This window comes from Chrysemys picta, chromosome 3 (assembly GCF_011386835.1).
Source record: "Chrysemys picta bellii isolate R12L10 chromosome 3, ASM1138683v2, whole genome shotgun sequence".
In the NCBI taxonomy this organism is placed as follows: Eukaryota; Metazoa; Chordata; order Testudines; family Emydidae; genus Chrysemys; species Chrysemys picta.
The window spans coordinates 85,477,229-85,497,723 of NC_088793.1; the positions used below are offsets into that span (position 1 = coordinate 85,477,229).

The window sequence follows — 20,495 nt, forward strand, 5'->3', positions numbered from 1 at the left end:
GCTCAGTCTAGAAGATACATCTCTACCTCGATATAACTCTGTCCGTGTTATAGGTGAAACCGCATTATATCGTACTTGCTTTGATCCACCGGTGTGCTCAGCCCTGCCCTTCTCCTCTTCCCCCCCCCCCCCCCCGCCCCCCTCGGACCACTGCTTTATATCCGAATTCGTGTTCTATCAAGTTGTGTTATATCGAGGTAGTGGTGTACCATCAGAGATGCTTAGTTTTGCAGTTCTCAAACTGTGGATTTGTGTCTCCAGAGACAACATGCTTGTTAACAGCAAAAATGTTTTTAAATAAATAACAGAGGTGAGAAATAACAGACCTCAACCCTGTTGTCCCTCTGTAAATTTGTGTACACAGAGTCAATCCCTTACCTCTCTCTAAAAGTGCAAAGTTTCAAAAAGTTCAATGAATAGAAGATTGTTGGGGGTGGAATAGATTTGGACAAGGAGAAGAAGTCTCCTGGAGATAAATGTGAGAAGGGAGGGACAAGCAGTAGAAACAAAAGTGAAACTGTTTGAGCAGCATATTCCAGAAGTCTTGATCTTTCTGAGTGTGGCCTTCATTGATTTGAGATCTACCATACCATTCTCTCACTAGAAGGGAAAACCTATAATGGCAGCAGGCTGTAAAAGAGACTCAGTTTAGGAATATTTTAATGAAGTTCCTCTACCTGTGGTTAAGACAGGTATGCGTGCAAAATGCAAACAGTGCAACAAAGAAATGCAAGGCCTGGTTGCCTGAATGAAACAACATCATGAGAGAAGTGTTCCTTCTCAGGAGGAAGCTGTGTTGAAGATTATGAAAGGAACATGCCTGAACATGCAGGATCTTCAGGCTGGTATCAACCAACAGGAGTGCACTTTTATGTAGAAATCCATGATTAAATCGAGTCTTTCTGATTAGTGACTTAAATCATGATTTGATTTAAATCAACTCCACCCTGTTTAATGTAGAGACAACGCACAATTTACTCCAGAACTTAGTAAGAAGTTGCTTAAGGGCCAAATTCTGCTTTCAGATGTACATGCACAGCTCTCATCAAATTCACTGGGAGCCATGCATTAACATCTGATGGCAGAATTTGGCCCAAATTATTGTACTGTGCATTTAAAGATTAAAATTTTATAACCTCCTATGGGATCAAAGGATTGTGAAGTCTTAATATAAACCACTGAACATGATCTTCTGATACTGTTCCTTAGTCAATTATGAGCCCAATCCTGCAGTCCTTACTGAAGCTAGCTTATTTTGGTGGGAGTGATAGCCCATGCCTGCAGGCATTATTCAGGTATGTTTAATTTGAGGATTTTTTTTCTGTCACTGTCTCACAGCCCCAAGAATGAAAGATCCAGCAGACTTTCTTTTGTTGTGGTGATGTTTAATTAAGCAGCTACAGTACGTTATTTGTGTTCTATTATTATTATTTATTTTTATTTTATAGTATTGTCAAATTGTTTTCATAGTTATAATGTTTAAGTGTTTCGTGATGTGTCGCTATGACATTGCTAGAAAAGCAGAAGTAGAAGCAGCAAGGCACTGTGAAGTGTGAATGGGGCCCCTGGGTCGCTGACGTGATTTAGTGTCTCAAAGGCCTGGAATCCCTTCCCTGCACCCGGTTCTTTTGCTATCTTTGACCCATATGCTGCAAGCACAGCTGATGGGGCTGAAGGAGGACCCTGTGCTGACAGCAAGGTGTACTGCAGCCACCAGAGCCTCCCAGGAATGAAGAAGTTCCAGTTGCACTAGACACCTCTCTTCCCCATTATGGAAGATGGCAATTATTACAGGAGTCACACTGTATATAGAAAATAGTCTGTAGAAGGGCTGACAGAGGAAGCATTGGTGGTGGTCTTAGTCTGATTAACCATTCGTGCCCCTGTTACTTGCTAGTCTCATAGTGGTGTTGTGAAGATTAAAGCATATACAGCACAATATGTTGACAAAATGCCAAACGATATAAGTTTGCATTGTGTAGCATAGAACTAACACAAGAGTCACAGGTTATACATTTCAGAGTATACTGTACCAAGAGCATACATTCTGCTATACCAAGCGTGTATGTGCTAATGTGATCTAGATCTCACTTGCAATAGACCACTAGAAGGAAATAAAGAGGAGTTATGGACACATTTTCAAATTTCTTTATGGGTAGCTAAAAGTGAAATGGACTAAAGGAGAGAAAACTAGGCACACTTCAACAGTATACTGCAGGGGTAGGCAACCTATGGCACGTGTGCCGAAGGCGTGGGCACGTAAGCTGATTTTCAGTGGCACTCACACTGCCCGGGTCCTGGCCACCAGTCCGGGCGGCTCTGCATTTTAATTTAATTTAGTTTTAAATGAAGCTTCTTAAACATTTTAAGAACCTTAATTAATTTACATACAACAATAGTTTAGTTATATATTATAGACTTATAGAAAGAGACCTTCTAAAAACGTTAAAATGTATTACTGGCACGCAAAACCTTAAATTAGAGTGAATAAATGAAGACTCAGCACATCACTTCTGAAAGGTTGCTGACCCCTGGTGTACTGGCTGGTTATCACTTGGTGCACAAAAGTATAGTTTGCTTGATGGAACGATGAGTAAAGATGGAGATGTTGGAATGTGGAACTGTAATGAATGTGCTTCAATTTCAAGGACCAGCAGTTTTCACATCCAAAGAATGTACATGTCGTGGTATGGGAATGAATTTATTGTATGACTTCCAAATGACTCAGCACTCTTCAGCAAACAGTAAAGTGGAACCAAAATTGCTGTAGTCATCCTCCTGAGGATTGTCTTTCATATCACAATCTGTCATCTATTGTGTGCCATTCTGTAGTTGAGAGAAGAACTTAACAGGTAGAAGAAAGGAGATACAAATAATAGAACTGAAGAATTCTTGGCATTTTATAAGGCTAGGCTTCTTTGACTCTTAAAATTTAAAGAATAGCAAGCAACTGGCAGCTTAATATCAAGTAATGACAAGTCTGCAAATGTCAGACAATTGTCAAAATCTTGTTGTCTGATCAGTTTATTGAATTTTCCTTAGAAATAACATAAATGATCCTAATCTTCATCTAAGAAATAATGAGATGAGATGCTTGTTGTATGCTTGTTGGTCTGTTAACATAAACTGTTTGGTATGATTTGAGAAGGTTGTCAGAAACTCCTTTAGGGCATGGAGCTGTAAGAGGAAAAACCCAATCTCATGTGCAAGTAAGTAATACCATTCAGGGAATTGTTTTGGTACCGTTCTATTGTAGTTGCTTTGTTTGTATCTTTGTGTGCGGCTGAATGAATGGATTAGTGTCCATTATACTGTTCCTAGTCAAGAGCATGGGATATAAAACTCAGGCTTGCAAATGTACCGGTAGCTGTTGTCATCCAGGGCCAGTGAATTGGGAAGGTCATGTGATTAAAGGAATGAGGTCAGTCAGTCTGAGTGCAACACTGCCTGCTCAAGCAGGAGCCATGGAATGATTGTGTATGAATTATTTTTATCAGGCAGGTCTAATGAAAGACAGTCTTTCTGTTTGGGCTTACAATTCCAATATTAGGCAGTACAATAGAAATACTTGCCTGATTAGGAAAATATATATATATTTTTTATTGTCCTAGTTATTCTATAATCAGGTTATTTAAATTGCTTTCATAAACAGATGCTGATTTTCCCCTCCTCCCTCCGTGATTTAGAGAACTAGATTTTAAGCCCTTTACGTCTTAAATATGTAAGCAAATACATTATTGTTGACCTGCCATTAAATTAGCAAGAATAGCTCCTGTGGGCATTACATGCTGGTGAATAGCTAATAGTTTTAAGTAAATATATACTGTAATATGCTATATTGTTCTGTAGTTTGAAAGAGCAAACTTTGCATACTTCATATAAGAGAGATTTTTATAAAGGAGAATTAAAATTCTAGTGTATGCTTTTTCTTTCTGTTCTTTTAACTACACCCATTTGATCCCGTGGGTGCATGTATACTTAGTGGCTTGTGTACACACGAAAATTTCCCAGCACAGCTATATCAGAATAATTATTCCGCTATAGTTTGCTGGTGTAAGTCCATCTGTGTACATTACCCCAGAGTAAAATCACAAAGTGTTGGGAAGAAGTGATCTTGGAGGCAGTCATGGCCATTTAAGACTTTAGAGCTTTGAAACAGTATCTTAAATTGCACCCATAAACTAATTGGAAGCCAGTGCAGATTCTGGAGCACAGGTGCAATGTTTCATGCTTTTAAAAAAAGCAAGATGGGATATCCCCTGTCACACATACCCTGTTCTCCAGTTGAGGGAACTGATGTCAAATCTCTTTCTTTAGGCTGGATCTCCAGACCGTCCTGTTTAATCTCAACTTGGATTGAGTCGCTGCCAGTGTGCTCTCATCCAAGCCTATGAGTAAGCTGATCAAGTGCATCAGCTTGGTCAGATGTCATCTCTGAGTACAATATGCCACTCATAGTAACATTGTTCTAGTTCACGTTAAATAATTTGCAATTTATAAAGGCTAAATTACATAATTTCTGTTTCTAAATCCAAATCAGGCAAAAGTGAGAAAGTATTCAGAAAGAATAAGATGTTTTGCAAAACCTAAGTACGGCTCTCAAGGGAAGTCTATCTTTTGTTGGCAATATCCATTTGAAGAACTGTATATGCTCAGATGGAAAATGTGTAAAACTTAGATCTCGATTATCATCGTTCCACAGGAATCTAGAGGACTAATCAACAAACACTTCATTTCTGATTTCCTTAAAAAGTAAGCATAATGAAAAGCATTAAAAGTGTAGAGAAGGTTATGTTGTCACTTTGACTTTCTTATCCTTTAGCCCAAGAATCAGAAAGGTCTGTTATGTTAACTGGATGATATTCAGCGTATATAAGCAGGTGCAACTCTCATTGAAGACAATAGTGGCACCTGCTTCTCAGTCTTTATGCCAGGGCTGAATTTGACCAATTATAATGCATAAGGATGAATTAGTCTTGGTTTACATAGATCCCTGGCCCAGGCAGCTTATCTAATTTTGAGAGATAAAGGCAAACTGTTAAAAGGATAAAGTAGACAAGAGGAGAGTTATGTTCTGAAGTTTCATATCAGAACAACCCACAGCGATAGGTTGTTTTACTTTTTTTAGCAGAAAGTGCTTCCCATGGCTGGTGATAACCATTTGTGCCAGCCAGTTGATTAGGAAGCCTCACTTGAACAGCAGCTCCATCCAGGGTGTTCACCTCCCACACAGATGTCCTAAAGATGAGCATGCTGGACCTGGTTCCAAGATATTATGGTGGAAATATTACATGCTTTCAGGGTCAGTGGTGAGCTATTTAAACAGAGGGAGGAGGAGGCCAAATGAGCAGGCTTCTAGTCAGAGGTGTGTATGTGGACTGTGAGCTTGATACTAACTGACCTCAACTAAACTGGAAAAACATGCTATAATCTGGGGCAAAAATACAGACTGTTGCATTCATTTTTGGCCCAACCAATGGAAGTGAGGGAAGAGGTATGTATATAAAAATATATTTATATATTTCTGCCTTGAACACGAGAACTATCCCGATGTAGATTTCCAAGGAGAGAAGCCCTATTACAGCATGCCTTCAGAATGGGAGAGAATGTGCATCAGTAACAGCAGAAGCATGTTCAGCGACGTGTGTGTTCCATATGGTGTCTGCCTTGCATCTTCCCATTGTCCAAACTGAATGAATGCCAGAGTAATCAAAAGCAATGGATGGATAAACTTCCTAGTCGTATTAGTTACTGGCCTGCCATTTAGGAGGCTGAGGGTTATGGCCTTGGCAAGAATGTCAATAGGGAAGGCTGGTCCAGCAGTCCATTGATAACCTAATCCATTATCATAAAGGGGTAGTGGCGTTCAGTACTTGATTTTTGTTCCCAGTTCAACAAACGCTTACAGCTATGGTACATCCTTGTTTCGTTGAAGCATAGCAGCATCCACAGGTAATGCTTTCTACCATCTCTGGTTGGAAAGAGACTCTCTCCCATCTTCATGGATGATCATCTGGCTTTGCTTATATATGCCTTTGCCACTTCCTAGCTGGAATGCACCAATGCAGTACACCTGGGCATGAAGCCATCAGGCCTTAGAAAACTTTAGCTAGTACAGAACATAGCAGTGTATCTCCTCAGTAATATGGGCTACCACAAGCTGTGGAGGTCTTGGTCCTTCTCTACAAGGTTCTCAATGGCCTGAGTCCAGAATACATAAAAGATCATCCAAAGCTCCAGGATGTGGACCACGGGTAATGATTTTTGGAGCATAAGGGAAAGCTTTTCTGTGCAGGAAGATGGAGTTGGGTGGGGGGGGGTTGGGGGAGGAGGGGCAGGTCCCAGATTGTGGGACAAACTCACAGGGATCAAGGACTATCCTAAACATCTCCACCTTCTGATCCCAGTGCAACACATACTACTTTTACCTTCCCTTCTTATATATGTGCATATTCCTATGTTTTTAGTGTAAGCCTACAAATTAAACCTAACAAAACACTACACTGCATACACATATTTCCCCTGGGGAGAGGATGAAGAATGAGCCACATGTGAAATATGCTAGATGTGTTGCTTAATGCATCACTGGAAGGTGCTCAGGTACTATCAGTGAGGCAGGTGGTATAAGTACCTGTATAAAATAGAATAACTTCATCCATGTGGGGGAGTGAAAAAATCTCTTTAGCCAGACAATTGGCTCAAAAGCAATGTTGACGTCCTTTGGAGGGATGATGCAAAGTGGAGTTGAGGATGGAGGCCAAGATTTTCAAAAGTGATACATGATTTTAATGCCTCAACTTATGGGTGACCAACTGAGATGTCAGATTTTCAGAGGATGGATGTTTAGCACTGGATGAAAATTGGGCCCCTTTAAAGTATATGTTGAGTTATGCACCAAAATCACTGGTCACTTCATAAAATCTTTGGCAGCTGTGAAGGAAAAATAGGGGAACATAGTGACTAACAGAGATTCTTGGTACCTGGCATCTTTACAAAGACATCTGCATCAGGGAGGGAAGATAGTTTGCATAGGGTTCTGTTTATACGCTGTGTATGTGAAAGAGAATTAATGGAGGGAATTCCTAATAACCCTGAATCTACAGAAATGTCTTCTAAAAAATTTCCCAAGCTCCCGCTGTTTTGTTTTTCCCAAGGTACTTTGCTTTTTCTCCAATAGGCTAATGGGTATAGGGGGGCAGATGTTAGAAAATTGGGTGTGTTTTTTTAATTGCACTTACAGCTTTACTGGTTAAGTTGAGCCTTAATTAAAAACTTGTCAAACTTTTGAATAAGAATTCTCGCCAAGCTTTTCCTGATATTTTTTTTCTTCAAAACTAAAAGTAAAATTACAAAGGTATAATTTAAAAAGCATACTGTGCCCCATACAGTCAAGTTAGCATCTGGTATTTTAGATTAGCTATATATGAGAAGTTTTGGTTACATTTCAGTAGCACTTTTGCTGTATTTCAGGAAGATGTAGAGACGGGAGTCCACCTCGATCCTGCAATCAAGGAAGTTCAGTACAATCCCACTTATGACACCATGTTTGCACCAGAGGTAAGAAGATTTTTATTAAAACCAGAAATGTTAGTCTTCCAAATTAATTGGCATTCCACTGAGAAACGTATGTGGCTTAAAAGGAATGTTTCATGTTAAAGTTGTTCTAATGTGAAATTCAGACATTGCAATGCCTGTCCTCTTCAAATATAAATGTATAGAGTTCCTCAAGTTCTCCCCAGATTCAGGGATGCCTCAAGCTTCTGGACTTTAAAGTAAAGATAAGAACTTGGGTGAACTGTGAAAGACACCACATAACACAAACCGGTACCCTGAGGATGTCATGTACATTTGTAATATAACTTTAAACTATTTTAAAGCTATTCTAAGAGAAGAATCGTAAGAGCTCTTCTCTACCAAACTATAGAGCAGGGATCAGCAACCTTTGGTCCGTGGCCCGCCAGGGTAAGCACCCTGGCGGGGCGGTCCAGTTTGTTTGCCTGCTGTGTCCGCAGGTTCGGCCGATCGTGGCTCCCACTGGCCGCGGTCCGCCACTCCAGGCCAATGGGGGCTGCAGGAAACGGCGGCCAGCACATCCCTCGGCCCGTGCCGCTTCCCGCAGCCCCCATTGGCCTGGAGCGGCGAACCGCAGCCAGTGGGAGCTGCAGTCGGCTGAACTTGCGGAGGTGGCAGATAAACAAACCAGCCCGGCCCGCTGGGGTTCTTACCCTGGCGGGCCGTGGGCCAAAGGTTGCCGATCCCTGCTATAGAGTATATAGAGTAGGAAAGGTGGAAATCAAATAATGTGGAGCATTGTGCTGTTAAGAAGCCAGTACAGGATATTACCTGGCTGAACATCTTGAAGTGTCCTGTCTTCTCAGTTCTTTTGATGTCTATTCATAATGTTAATCAGTGAGCAGTTGCCAGAAGTTGTATAGATCTATAGGTTATAGAAAATGGGTATAGTTTTGTATAAAACTAAAACCCAATATTACCAATAGAAGCAGTATTCATATCATGATATTTAACTCAAGTATTTTCAATCTTTTTTTTCAAATGAATGCAGTGTACAAAATTCTTTTGGGTTAAAATTAGCCTTCTTCAAAACAACTTGAACTGTTTTTCTATCTTAACTGTTTTTCAGTAGCCTACAAACTATTTGTCTGAAGGATTAAAAGAGATGGTTTAAGCCTTCAAGTTGTGTATAAATAATTTTATACATTATTTGAAAACCTCTTAGTGTTATGATACAGTATAAGAATTAATGTCACATTTAGACAAATAAAGGCTGTCTGCAGGTTGGAAAACAACTCTGCATAAATTTTGCATCAGTTATGCTTTGTTTAGAAAACTTATTGTGCAACAATGTGAGCTAGACGCTATTTTAAACAAAAGCTCGCAATCTGCACTTTAAGTGGGCCAAATAGACAACAATACTGTCTCAATTTATGGCTGTTGGTTTGCATAGATGTTTGATTTAAGAAACCCAAGTGGTCTCAAGTGGGACAGGTTCAAGGCTTTGTGATTGGAGCCAGCAAGCACAGAAGTCATAGTGAATGTGTGGCACTTGATTTGCACCTATTAATTAAATACTTTCTCTACCTGGTCCATGGTGACTTCAGGAAAAGTTACTTCTTTATCGTCTTGGAAAAGAAAATTAAGGCGGGGGATGAACTACTAGTGGAGTCCCTGAGACTAGAGAGAGAGAGAGAGAGCTGTCTACACGGTTCTCTCACCTTCCTGTAATTATAGACAGAACGGTCCTAAAGGCCTCTAACAAGAATTTTAGGAAGACAGGGAATGTAAAATGGAATATCACCGTGAAAATTAATTATTCATTGTTAACTTCTGTCTCGTGATGAGACTAAGAGCATTATAGGGAAGTAAACTGAGAACCAGTACAGTTCTTTACACAGCATATTGTCAACTTGGGGAATCCATTGCCACAGGAGATCAAGCCTAAGGGGCTGATCCTGGGCTGCATTCAGCATGCGTAAATCCTGCTGAGTACATTTGGTGCTGCATATGTGAAACACAATTCTGAATCTGATCAAAATATGGCTTCATCCTTTCTTCTTCAAAGGACACGATAATTTTATGACTAGTAATATTCAAGATAAGATAATGGTAATCAAATCTTATGCTTCAGTGCTTAAAATCTCTCTTCCTATGTAATTATTGTGTAATTGGCTGGTGAGTTATGAGTGTTTTTTCTTTTCATTGAAGCATCAGGTGTTTAGGTATTGCTGGAGACAATATAACATACAAACTGGATTCATGGCCTGATCTGGTATGGGCAAGCAAGTACAGAATCAGAAGTGGTTCTGTTGATCTGTACTTGAATTCTGCACTAAAGACTTTTATTGGCGTATGACTGGGAATTGAGTATACAAAAAAAATCTAATGGATTAAATGATTCTCTCTCCTTTTGAAATTCATAAGAAAAAAATAAGAAAAATAGGTTTTAAGTCAAGGGAGAGAATAGGAAACTTTTTTCAAGGAAGAGGAGGCTCGGTTAATTCTATTATCTGCACTCTAAAATGTGTCAAATTATTACATTTAAAAACAATTTAATCTTGAGATTGGTATTCAGCACAGGAAAGCACCTTGGGGAATAAGCAACATGTATAAAAGGTAATATACTTAGCTTTAATACATGCAGCTGTCAGTCTTGAAATCACAGCTGCTCAGAGCTGGAAGTTATTTTTTTGCAAAGCTTGAGCCAATTTTGGTATGTATGGGCAATAAGTAGTACGGTTTGAGTTCTCAGAGGTAAAATGAAGCCGAATCAAAAAGGGTTTATCAACTGTTTTGAGGCAAGAATATGCAGCCCTCTGTAAGATATGATAGTTTAGTGTCTTAAAAGTTACAACCATAGAGTTTTTAGTTTAATCGACTAATAACATAGTAAACCTGTAGCATCACTTGTAGTGCAATTGTACATTTAAAAAAATGCTTGAGAGATTGCTTTGGTAAATTATAGATAAAATATTCAGTTTCTAATTTCTCCTTGGGAATTGGGGAGGAGCGAATAACATGGGAAAAGAACATCCATGTGCTATGAGCATGACATGTTACAGTATTGGGAGACAGCTCTGCACTATTTCAGTACTGGTGCTCTTGCCATGTATGGGGAATACTTAATCTGTACTCCTATGTAAGTATCTAGATGAGCCTTACCTGTGCTTCATTCTGTTTGCCCAGTCCAGAATGGGCTTGTTTATTGGACACATCACAGACGTGTGTGTGTGTGTGTACAAACACTTCTGGCCCTTATGTGTACCATTGCCTTCTCCTGGATGGAATGTCAGACCTGTTCTAGTGTGTGATAAATACATGTACTATTATGCAAACATTCATGTGTCACTGCTTATCAATTTTGGTAGTTATTTTTATTCTGACAGTGGCTAAATTCTCTTCTTTTGTGCTCCACACAGTGGCGCTCTACTCGAATATTCTGTTCTCCATATTTTGAGAGAGCCCATTGACTTGCATGGAAATCCATTCAGATAGGGCAGAATATACAAGTCAAGATCTGCCATGCAGATCTAAAGAAACTTCTGCTCTTGCATTTCAGCTCTTCCATCCCAACTCATCACTTTGCTGTAACTAGACACTATATCCAATTCTGTAAACTCTCCTATGTAACTCTGTGAACCATGTGATACTTCACTTAACCAATACACAAATATAAAATTGTATAGTACTGCACTTTCTTTAGAAAACAGAAGAACAGGAGTACTTGTGGCACCTTAGAGACTAACAAATTTATTAGAGCATAAGCTTTCGTGGACTACAGCCCACTTCTTCGGATGCATAACTGTAGTCCACGAAAGCTTATGCTCTAATAAATTTGTTAGTCTCTAAGGTGCCACAAGTACTCCTATTCTTCTTTTTGCGGATACAGACTAACACGGCTGCTACTCTGAAACCTGTCTTTAGAAAACAGGTGTGCATTTGTGTATGAATTGTCTATATTCTGTAGTTGTGCAGCTGATCCTGCTGATATATTATCACATTTTTATTTTGAGTGATAAAAATTTTTACAAGGCAATTTCCATATTGGTACAACAGTTCTCTAGGGTTTGACTTTCAAAAAAAGATATTACTATGTGGTTTTAGCTTCCCTTCCCCCTTTCCTGTTTTCTTCTGTATGTTTGCATTATTTACCTATTTAATGGGAGGTTTTGCGTGTGGAGTAATTTTTTTTTTTATTGACTTGACCTTGCCAACAGTGCTGTGGGCAAGAAGCTCCACCGAGAAAATTACTTAATGCATAAAGAAACTCCTATTCTAATTGGCATATAATATAATGTACAAATATTATTCTGACATATATTCAATTACAGTAGTCATAAAGGGAAAGTAAGCTAAAGCCACTATGTACTGCCCTTCTTGAAAGTCACACCGTTCGTGCCCTATAGAATGTTATAGATGATTACAAAATACTTAGCAAGAAACTATTTCCTTCTAGAATAGTGTACAACCTTTAAATACTTTCAATTTTGTTGATGCAGTTTGGGCCAGAAAACCCGTTTAGGACTCAGCAGATGGCTGCACCTAGGAATATGCTTTCTGGATATGCAGAACCAACACACATCAATGATTTCATGTTTGAACAACAGAGAAGAACATTTGCAACCTATGGTAAGACCTACAACTCCTTTTATTTAACCCTTGAGGCTGATCTCTGTCTTAAACTGTCACATGTGTGGCTGGGCCTGTAACAGACTTACAAAATAATATTAAATGAGAATCTGCACAGTTATAGATCATGGCATTTATTTTGGAAATGTTATTCAGTTATTCCCTCTGAAATGTTAATCAAATGCAAGACCTCCTACTGAACCACTTTAATTAAACCCTCCATTAGTCGTGGTTATATAGAAGATAGAATTACAATTTCACATTTTAACAAATTGACAAAAAATTATATGACAGAACCTACCCACAATAGGCTTATGATTCTAGCACAATGTAGCTATCAGAAAGTTAAAAAAGCTACTTACCATAGCAACTGGTTCTTCATGATGGTTGCATATATGGATCCACACTTCCCACCCACCTTCCTCCTTCTTCAGTATTTTGTTCATGATTTCTGAATTAATGGAAGGAAATGGATGGGTGGTTGGTGCCAACACCCTTTTTTTAAGTTTTCTGTCTCAGCAGTGTGAGGGTGTATGGACTCCTAGAGGATGCTTGCTAGAAGCTTTGAGCTCTTGTTAAAGGCACTCCTCTCCTTATGCATGTAGATCCATATGGGCAATTGCCATAGTAACCAGTTAATTCATCTCAAAGACCTTTTTTTAGCTTTCAAATAGCTACATTGTGAAAAAGCATAAAGCTCGTTTTGATCTTGTTCTTCAGATTGAAACAGTGCCGTAGAAAATGTACAGTGTGTAAAAGCAAGTGGATTTCTGAGCTTTTTCAGGTAGAAAGAATGTGCTGTGTATTTACATGAAAGGTTTAAATTATGAAAACTAGAGTCAGTGTGAGCCATGTTTACCCAGAAAATTGTGAGGATAAAGTATCAAATTTTAAGTAATTCTTTCAACTGTCATAAATTACCATTTAATGTGTATATCTTCAAATTTTCTTTTTCAGTTTCCTCTTTGGTTTGTTGTTGCTTGTTTCCATATGCATCAGCTACCATTAGTACTATTTTATAAGTGTGAAACTCATTGGGTATGTCTACACGTGCAGCACTGAGTCTGAGCCCATGTTAGCTGACTCAGGCTCACGGGGCTTGGGCTGCGGGGCTATAAAACTGCAGTGTAGACATTCCCCCTTGCAGAGACTCAGAGCCCAGGCTCCAGTCCACACCCAAACGTCTATACTGCAGTTTTATAGCCCCGCAGCCCGAGTCCTGCCAGCCCAAGTGAGCTGACCTGAGACAGCTATGGCCTTGCCATAGGTCTTGTATTGCAGTGTAGACATACCTGTTTTTATGAGTAACAGAAAATAGTGGCAACCTTGTCCATAGGATCTTTGTATTGTTCTGGGGATGGTTCCAGAAGTGGAGCAGCAAAAAAGCTGTGCTAGACTCAGTAAATCAGAAGAACCAGCACGGAAGCATTAGGGTATGTCTACACCCAGCCGCTAATTCGGCGGCTGGCAATCGAAGTTCTGGGTTCGACTTATCGCGTCTTGTCTGGACGCGATAAGTCGAACCAGGAAGTGCTCGCCGTCGACTGCGGTACTCCAGCTAGATGAGAGGAGTACCGCGGAGTCGACGGGGGAGCCTGGCTGCCGCGTGTGGACCGAGGTAAGTTCGAACTAAGGTACTTCGAACTTCAGCTACGTTATTCACGTAGCTGAAGTTGCGTACCTTAGTTCGATTTGGGGGTTTAGTGTAGACCAAGCCTTAGAAGCTTCAGTTAGGAGGGGCAGTAAATGAGAATTGTGATGTCTCAGCGTATTAGCAAGTTTGTTATGAATTACTTGAAAACATACCAGAATTCTTGAAATATGTTGCTAGAGTCTCATTGTACCATTGTCCATAGAAAACTTTACCTTGAAAAATTGCCTTTCAGTTTTGGGAAGGAAAGATAAAAATTTCTCATGGTAAATTGGATTAGTAGCAGAGCAGAAGTGTGTAGCTGTCTCTATATAAATCTAGGTGGGAAGCAATGTTGCTGACTGATTCCGCTTCAGCATACTGGAAGAATCTGTAAAGTAACCCGGCTTCAAAGTTGCAGGTTTCAAAGGCCTCCTACCTCAGCTGTTAGGGCCCATTTTGTTCATTGGCATTTGTTTAACCAGTGACTTTTCTCTAGAAATGCAAATTAAGTGTGTTGTAAGATAGAGGGCCTTGTAGGTGAAATAGTTTTGTAAAAGGAAGCAAAGGGAATTGGTGAGGGATTTCTGTGCCTTCCATTTAACCTATTTACTATACCTTAGAATCACAATCTTGTTTTATGTGTGATTCTTTAAAATTTAATACTCTGTCAACTAAAACCCTGTTTATTATATTGCTTGGCAAACAAAACAAGTAGTTTTGTGGCTCAAAATATTTTCATTCTACTTTTCTTAAGATAAGTACTTAACTTTCCTGTCAGCAATATTCTTTCTGTCCCCATTCTTGGAAGGGACAGTGGCATACTTCTTATACCAGGAGTGGGCAGACTACGGCCTGTGGGCGACATCTAGCCCACCAGCTGATTGAATCTGGCCACTGAACTCCCGCTGGGGAGCAGGGTCTGGGGCTTGCCCCGCTCCCACGCTCTGGCCGGGGATCGGGGTCGGGAGTTGCTCTGCGCATGCGTGCTGTGGCTCCCGGAAGCAGTGGAATGTCCCCCCCTTTGGCTCCCACGTTTAGGCGCAGCCAGGGGGCTCTGCGCGCTGCCCCGTCTGCAGACACTCAGGGCTGCCCAGAGGATTCAGGGGGCCTGGGGCAAAGCAATTTTGGGGACCCCTTCCATAAAAAAAGTTGCAATACTATAGAATACTATATTCTTGTGGGGAGCCCCTGTGGGGCCTGGGGCAAATTGCCCCACTTGCCCCCCCCTCTGGGTGGCCCTGCAGGCGCTGCCGCCGCAGCTCCCATTGGCCGGGAACTGCAGCCGGGGCAGTGTGCAGAGCTCCCTGGCCGCGCCTCCAGGTAGGAGCAAGAGGGGGGACATGCTACTGCTTCCGGAGCCTGCACCCCGACCCCCTCCCATGCCCCAACCCCCTGCCCCAGCCCTGGTCCCACTCCCACCCTCCGAACCCCTCAGTCCCAGCCTGGAGCATCCTCCTGCATCCCAAATCCCTCATCCCCAGCCCCACCCCAGAGCCCGCACCGCCAGCCGAAACCCTCACACACACCCCTCCCCGGACCCCAACCCCCTGCCCCAGCCTGGAGCCCCCTCCCGCACCCTGAACTCCTCATTTCTGGCCCCACCCCTGAGCCAGCACCTCCAGCCAGAGCCCTCACCCCCTCCTGATCCACAACCCCAATTTTGTGAGCATTCATGGCCTGCCATTCAATTTCCATACCCAGATGTGGCCCTCAGGCCAAAAAGTTTGCCCACCCCTGCCTTATATGCTGGCAAGATGTAAATTCCCCAAACTAACCAGTATGTAGGTATAGGCCCACTTCATCAATCATCTTCCCGACATTTTCACCTTGCCCTCATGCCCATCCTGGCAAGGCTTTCTCCACTAGCTTGATATTAAAGTGAATATGACTTATTCGATGTAGCTTCTTGTTGTTTTAGAGAACCAGGTCTAAGTGGCTAGTTATTAGACATCTGAATCACTTATTTTCATAAATGTAGTTTGATGCCTAAATTTTCAGAAGTGACTAGTGATCTTGGGTGCCTCAGATTTTTGGGTGGCCAACTTGAGATGCTTTAAAGGGGCTTGTTTTTCAGAAAGTATTGTGCATGTAACGTCTGAAGGATAAGCAAAACTTTTACATACGTTCGCTAAGCACTGTTGCTCAGATGCAGCACCAAACAGGAGTAAGATTTGGCTAGTAATTTTTACAGGGCCCAAGAGTATGAGAGAGTGAGTGTTTCTATCAGTGTGTGCACATAACACTTATTAGAAGTATATTATCCTTGCATTCGAATGTCACTGTCAAGGTACAGTTCACTTTGGCAGGTCTTTCAATTGCCTATTCCGTTGGGGTTGTTTAAAATTTCAGTATACGCATCCTTGGAGTTTCATTCTGCAAGAGTGAAGTAATCTACTATGAGTGCATCTTTAAAGAGATTTATTTATCTGTAATTGTTCTGTTATATGCATTAGGCTTGTTTGTGCTTATTTACCCCCAACTTTTTTCAGATATAAGGTGGAGTGGAATTCTGCCTTTCCAATCAACGTCAACATATAATCTTGATGTCTCTAGTTTTAATTGCAACTGAAGGAAAGATGTGAGTCAGGGCAGGTCATGTAAACACCTAGCACGCTAACGCAGTAGGAGAAAAGGATGCTTTCCGTTGAAGCTGCATTGGGAAGTCTGCAGACTTCCCATTATAAAGTAGAAAAGCTTTTCTAGAAGAAAAGATACTGGACCAATGTCAAACTTACTTGTAAGTAGGCATGGCTCCCACTGAAGCCTGAATTTGACTCAGTTGCTCCATTCAGTGGCTTGCTGTCCCTCCTTCCCACTACTGAGCAAATGAGTCCCAGAGATGGTGCTAATACAGGTCGAGGACAAAGAAACCACTGCATTGATTTTGACATGTATCCAAAGTAGAATCTCTGCTTTAATAACAGAAACCTCATAGCTTAGAGGAGCCCATTAGATGACTGGCTCAGTAACAACAGGCAGTTGTCCTGTAAATCTAATTGGCAATGTCTGTTCAGCTTGATTGTGTTGATCACATGATAGTATCACATTTAGATAATCTGTGTAACAACTTGGAATAATTTTTACTAAGTTATTACACAGGCATGATGGAGCTTCATATTTGATCACAAAGGGTTTTATTTATATTTCAGTTTCCTATATTGTAGTATAGAGTGCTCTGTAGGGTCAGATCAGAGTTAAAGCACCAAAGCACAAGTAGATCTGCTGCTTTGCTCTGCTCTTCTGCTGACTCCTCTAGACATTTAAAGAACAATTGACTCTTTCAGCATTTAAAAAAAGAAGCAGAGTGGGAGTGTTGCTGAACCAGTGCACTTTGCCCAAGAGAAGGGGGGAATAATTGTGCTGGTGCAGGGATATCCATGGAGAGACTTTTCTAGTGTCCTGGTACTCTCTGTGCGGATCTGCAAAATGTCAAGTCATGTGACAGTGCTGCGTGGTGGTGTTTGCTCTAGCATTTATCTGGGGATTTTGTTGGTCATCTTCGCTTTCTTGATTTAATTATCTGAATTCTGAGGTCTTATTTGAGTCTTCAAAGGACACTGTCCCATTCAAATATTTAATTAAAATTCATTATATGCCCACAAGGGTGCACTCTTTCTCAAAAAAATGGCATTAGTGATCATAAATATTCTGTGCACTTATTCCATAAAAACTAGATTTAATTATTTATCTTTACTATAACATTAAAGGTTGTGCCATCTACTTGTGTTCTTCCCACCACATTCCCAGTTATTTAATGCAATATGTACTATCATGTTGCATTTCTTGGATGCGCGTTGTGTATCTGTGCAGAATGGTACAAATTTAAAAATTAATATGTTGCTGTAACAGTTCAGTTTTAGGGCTGTTCCTGAGATTAGCACTCGGTACGTTAACACATGGCTGAGTTCAATAACTTGACTAGTGACTGCTTCAACTTGTAAGAGGTTTGAGCGCTCTGGAAGCAACTCGCTCAGACTCTAGTGGGAAGCGAGCACCAGGCAACACTCTGCAGTAAATCCAGTAGCTAGGCTGGGAGAAAAGTTGATGGACTTCAAAGCGTATTTCATTCAGTCCTTCTTGACTTAGGAAGATATCTTAAATATAGGGCTTTGAGGAAGATATATTGGGACAAAGGTCATCTGAGAACAAAGAGGAGAATCAGTCACTGGGAACATATGCGGAGCAAAAATTTCAGCTAACAGCTGGTATTTCTGCTTTTATTATAGGTTATGCATTAGATCCCTCTCTAGATACTCAGGACGTTGCTACTAAATACATTGGTTCTGTAGAAGAAGCTGAAAAAAATCAAGGTAAGTAATGTCAAATTGGATATAAAACAAAATGGTGTTAATGGCACTCTGTTCTGTTGTTTCAGTTTTATGGAAAACAAATAATAGGCTATCGTGAGATGCTAGGAAATATTAATAAAGGTTTGTGATGATGTGTCAAGAGAGATGCTCCTTAGATCAGAAGTCTAGGATGAAATGTTGGTTGTTTTTTTTCTAAACTCAATAATGAACTGTAGTTTCCCTTCCATGGTCAGGTTAAGAAAAGTTTTTGGGGGGAGGAGGGTGTTTCTCATTGTTTTGTTTTTGTTTTTTTCTGGAATGTGAATCTTTTTAATAGTTGTCTGATTTTTTTCTAACACAAGATTTCAGATTATGATTTGACATTAGAATAGAACATTTTTTTTCATATACAAATGACTTAACAGGTATGTATTTTTGGAGTTCAATTGAGCTGCAGTGTCATCCTTATTCCATCATGCTTTGTGCTAAAATTGTACTTTTCCTGCATTGCAATAGCTGCTTAAAGTAGGTTAATCAGCTGTATCATACTACTCAGTGATGCGGGGTAAGCTGATAAATGATGTATATGCCAGTTTGCCTTAACACTTCTGTTTGCAACTTTGTGTTATCAATAGTTAGCAAAATGGAGCTGTTCTCCCCACACACCCCAAAAGAAAAAGGTAGCCCAGTGGCAAGATTTTCATCCAGAGGCAGAAGAGCCTGTAATTACTACTTTGATGTAACATATTAAATGTTTTTAGTTCTAGTAAAGTGGTTTCTTTACATTTGAAATTATGCTCACGTAAACACCTTCTCACTGTTACTAGTGAGAAGGTGTTTACGTGAGCATAATTTCCCCCCATATAGCCTGAGATTTGTTCCTATGTTTGTTTAATACATATTGCTGTAGCTTATTCATTACGTTATTTTCAAATAATGTTTTTAAAAGGCTTTAATTTCACTTTCTCCTTTAAAAGTGAAGTTGAGGATTTTAGAGTTCCTTTCACATAACAATTCCATTGGGGAGAGAGGCAGTCAAGATAAAAGTCGTACTTAAAATTAAAACTTAACCTGTTACTAATAACATCTGTAGTTAATTTAAAGTCTTTAAAAACTCTAATTTTATTTATAAGGTGTACTGTTTGTTTGCTTTGACAGTACACTGGCTCTTTCCCTTTTGTTTATAGGCAGTGTCACTTTCTGATTCATATGCAGCAAATGTTTAGGATTTCTGAGTGTACACATTATTCTAAAAATCACTAAAATATATCATCCTATGAAGGGTTTTGTACAACTAATGCATAATCTAAACTTTAATGTCTAAAACTCACTGTCACTTTGATTTCCCTCAATATTTTTCTTAATGTTTGTATATTGCAATGATGAAATTCTGAAAACACAAACTTTACTTTGTAAATGTAAAGAGCTTAGCACTCCCGGTAGGTTAGTGAATGTGTGCAGCTCAGTGTGAGACTTGAAAGATGCTTGGGATGAAGTGGGGAAGAAAGAGTGGGCAGATGACTGGGCATTCTAATTATTTCTCTAGCAAGTGGTCTGGAAAAAAAAAATCTGGTCGTGGAATAGAGAAGCTTAGTTTTCAGGGAAGTCAAGATGTCTGGACTCAATTTTTCCAGACTTTACAGAGTGCAAAGTGTGAAACAATTAAAAATGCCTAGTCACTGTGTTCATATGGCTGCAAAAGAGTAATGATAAATATATTTTTGTGGACTTCACATGTATTTTGACTCATGCATGATTAAGTAACTTATAACATCCATCCATCCATCCATACCTAGAATTTTACAGCCTACCCATCTTCTCGTTACTTTGGATTAAATTAGCTACAGTCATAAGTAGGTAAGTGAAGCTGCATTGTGATCCTGAAGACCTCTTCCCTTCTGATATTACTTGGTGTTTCTATACTGAAAATACAGTGACTTGTGTTCTTCACGTTAAATGTTGCATAAACGTCAGTGTCTATTGTGTTATGTTTCTTCCTGCAGGTTTAACAGTATTTGAAACAGGACAAAAGAAAATAGAAAAAAGGAAGAAATTCAAAGAGAACGATGCATCTAATATTGATGGCTTCCTGGGACCATGGGCAAAATATGTGGATGAGAAAGAAGTAGCCAAGCCCTCAGAAGTGAGCGTTGTTTAAAGTGTATTGGGTAGGAATTTAGCAACACAGTGGCATACCATGGCAGAGACCTAGGTATGGAAGAAATCTTGTGACTTCACCAGTATAGGCCAGTGGAGATCAAATGCACTGTGGCAATGATACATTTGAACATAGTGCTTTAAGTGCTGTGTGTTTTGAAAATTTGGACAGTGGCTTTAGAAGAGATTTTGTATTTATTTTGTTGGCCTGAGGGTAGCTGCTGTATGATAACAGCAGCATCTAGGTAAAAAGAATAGTCAAGAAATACTCT

The 20,495-nt window shown here is 40.1% G+C and overlaps 2 protein-coding genes across 3 annotated transcripts in view; one reads left to right on the forward strand and one right to left on the reverse strand.

Moving 5' to 3' along the window:
• Nucleotides 1-12,678, reverse strand: part of WASF1 (WASP family member 1) — a 205,247-nt gene extending 192,569 nt beyond the window's left edge. The window contains exon 1 of the mRNA XM_065590238.1: nt 12,507-12,678. The gene's annotated coding sequence lies outside the window, so the exon portion shown is untranslated. The remainder of the gene's footprint in view (nt 1-12,506) is intronic.
• CDC40 (cell division cycle 40) overlaps nt 1-20,495 on the forward strand; it is a 58,366-nt gene that overhangs the window by 10,098 nt on the left and 27,773 nt on the right. For both annotated transcript variants that reach the window (XM_065590230.1, XM_005287628.5), the window contains exons 2-5: nt 7,471-7,557; nt 12,015-12,144; nt 18,004-18,087; nt 20,070-20,209. In XM_065590230.1, coding sequence (XP_065446302.1) covers nt 7,543-7,557; nt 12,015-12,144; nt 18,004-18,087; nt 20,070-20,209 — 369 coding nt within the window. In that variant the 5' untranslated portion in view covers nt 7,471-7,542. The remainder of the gene's footprint in view (nt 1-7,470; nt 7,558-12,014; nt 12,145-18,003; nt 18,088-20,069; nt 20,210-20,495) is intronic.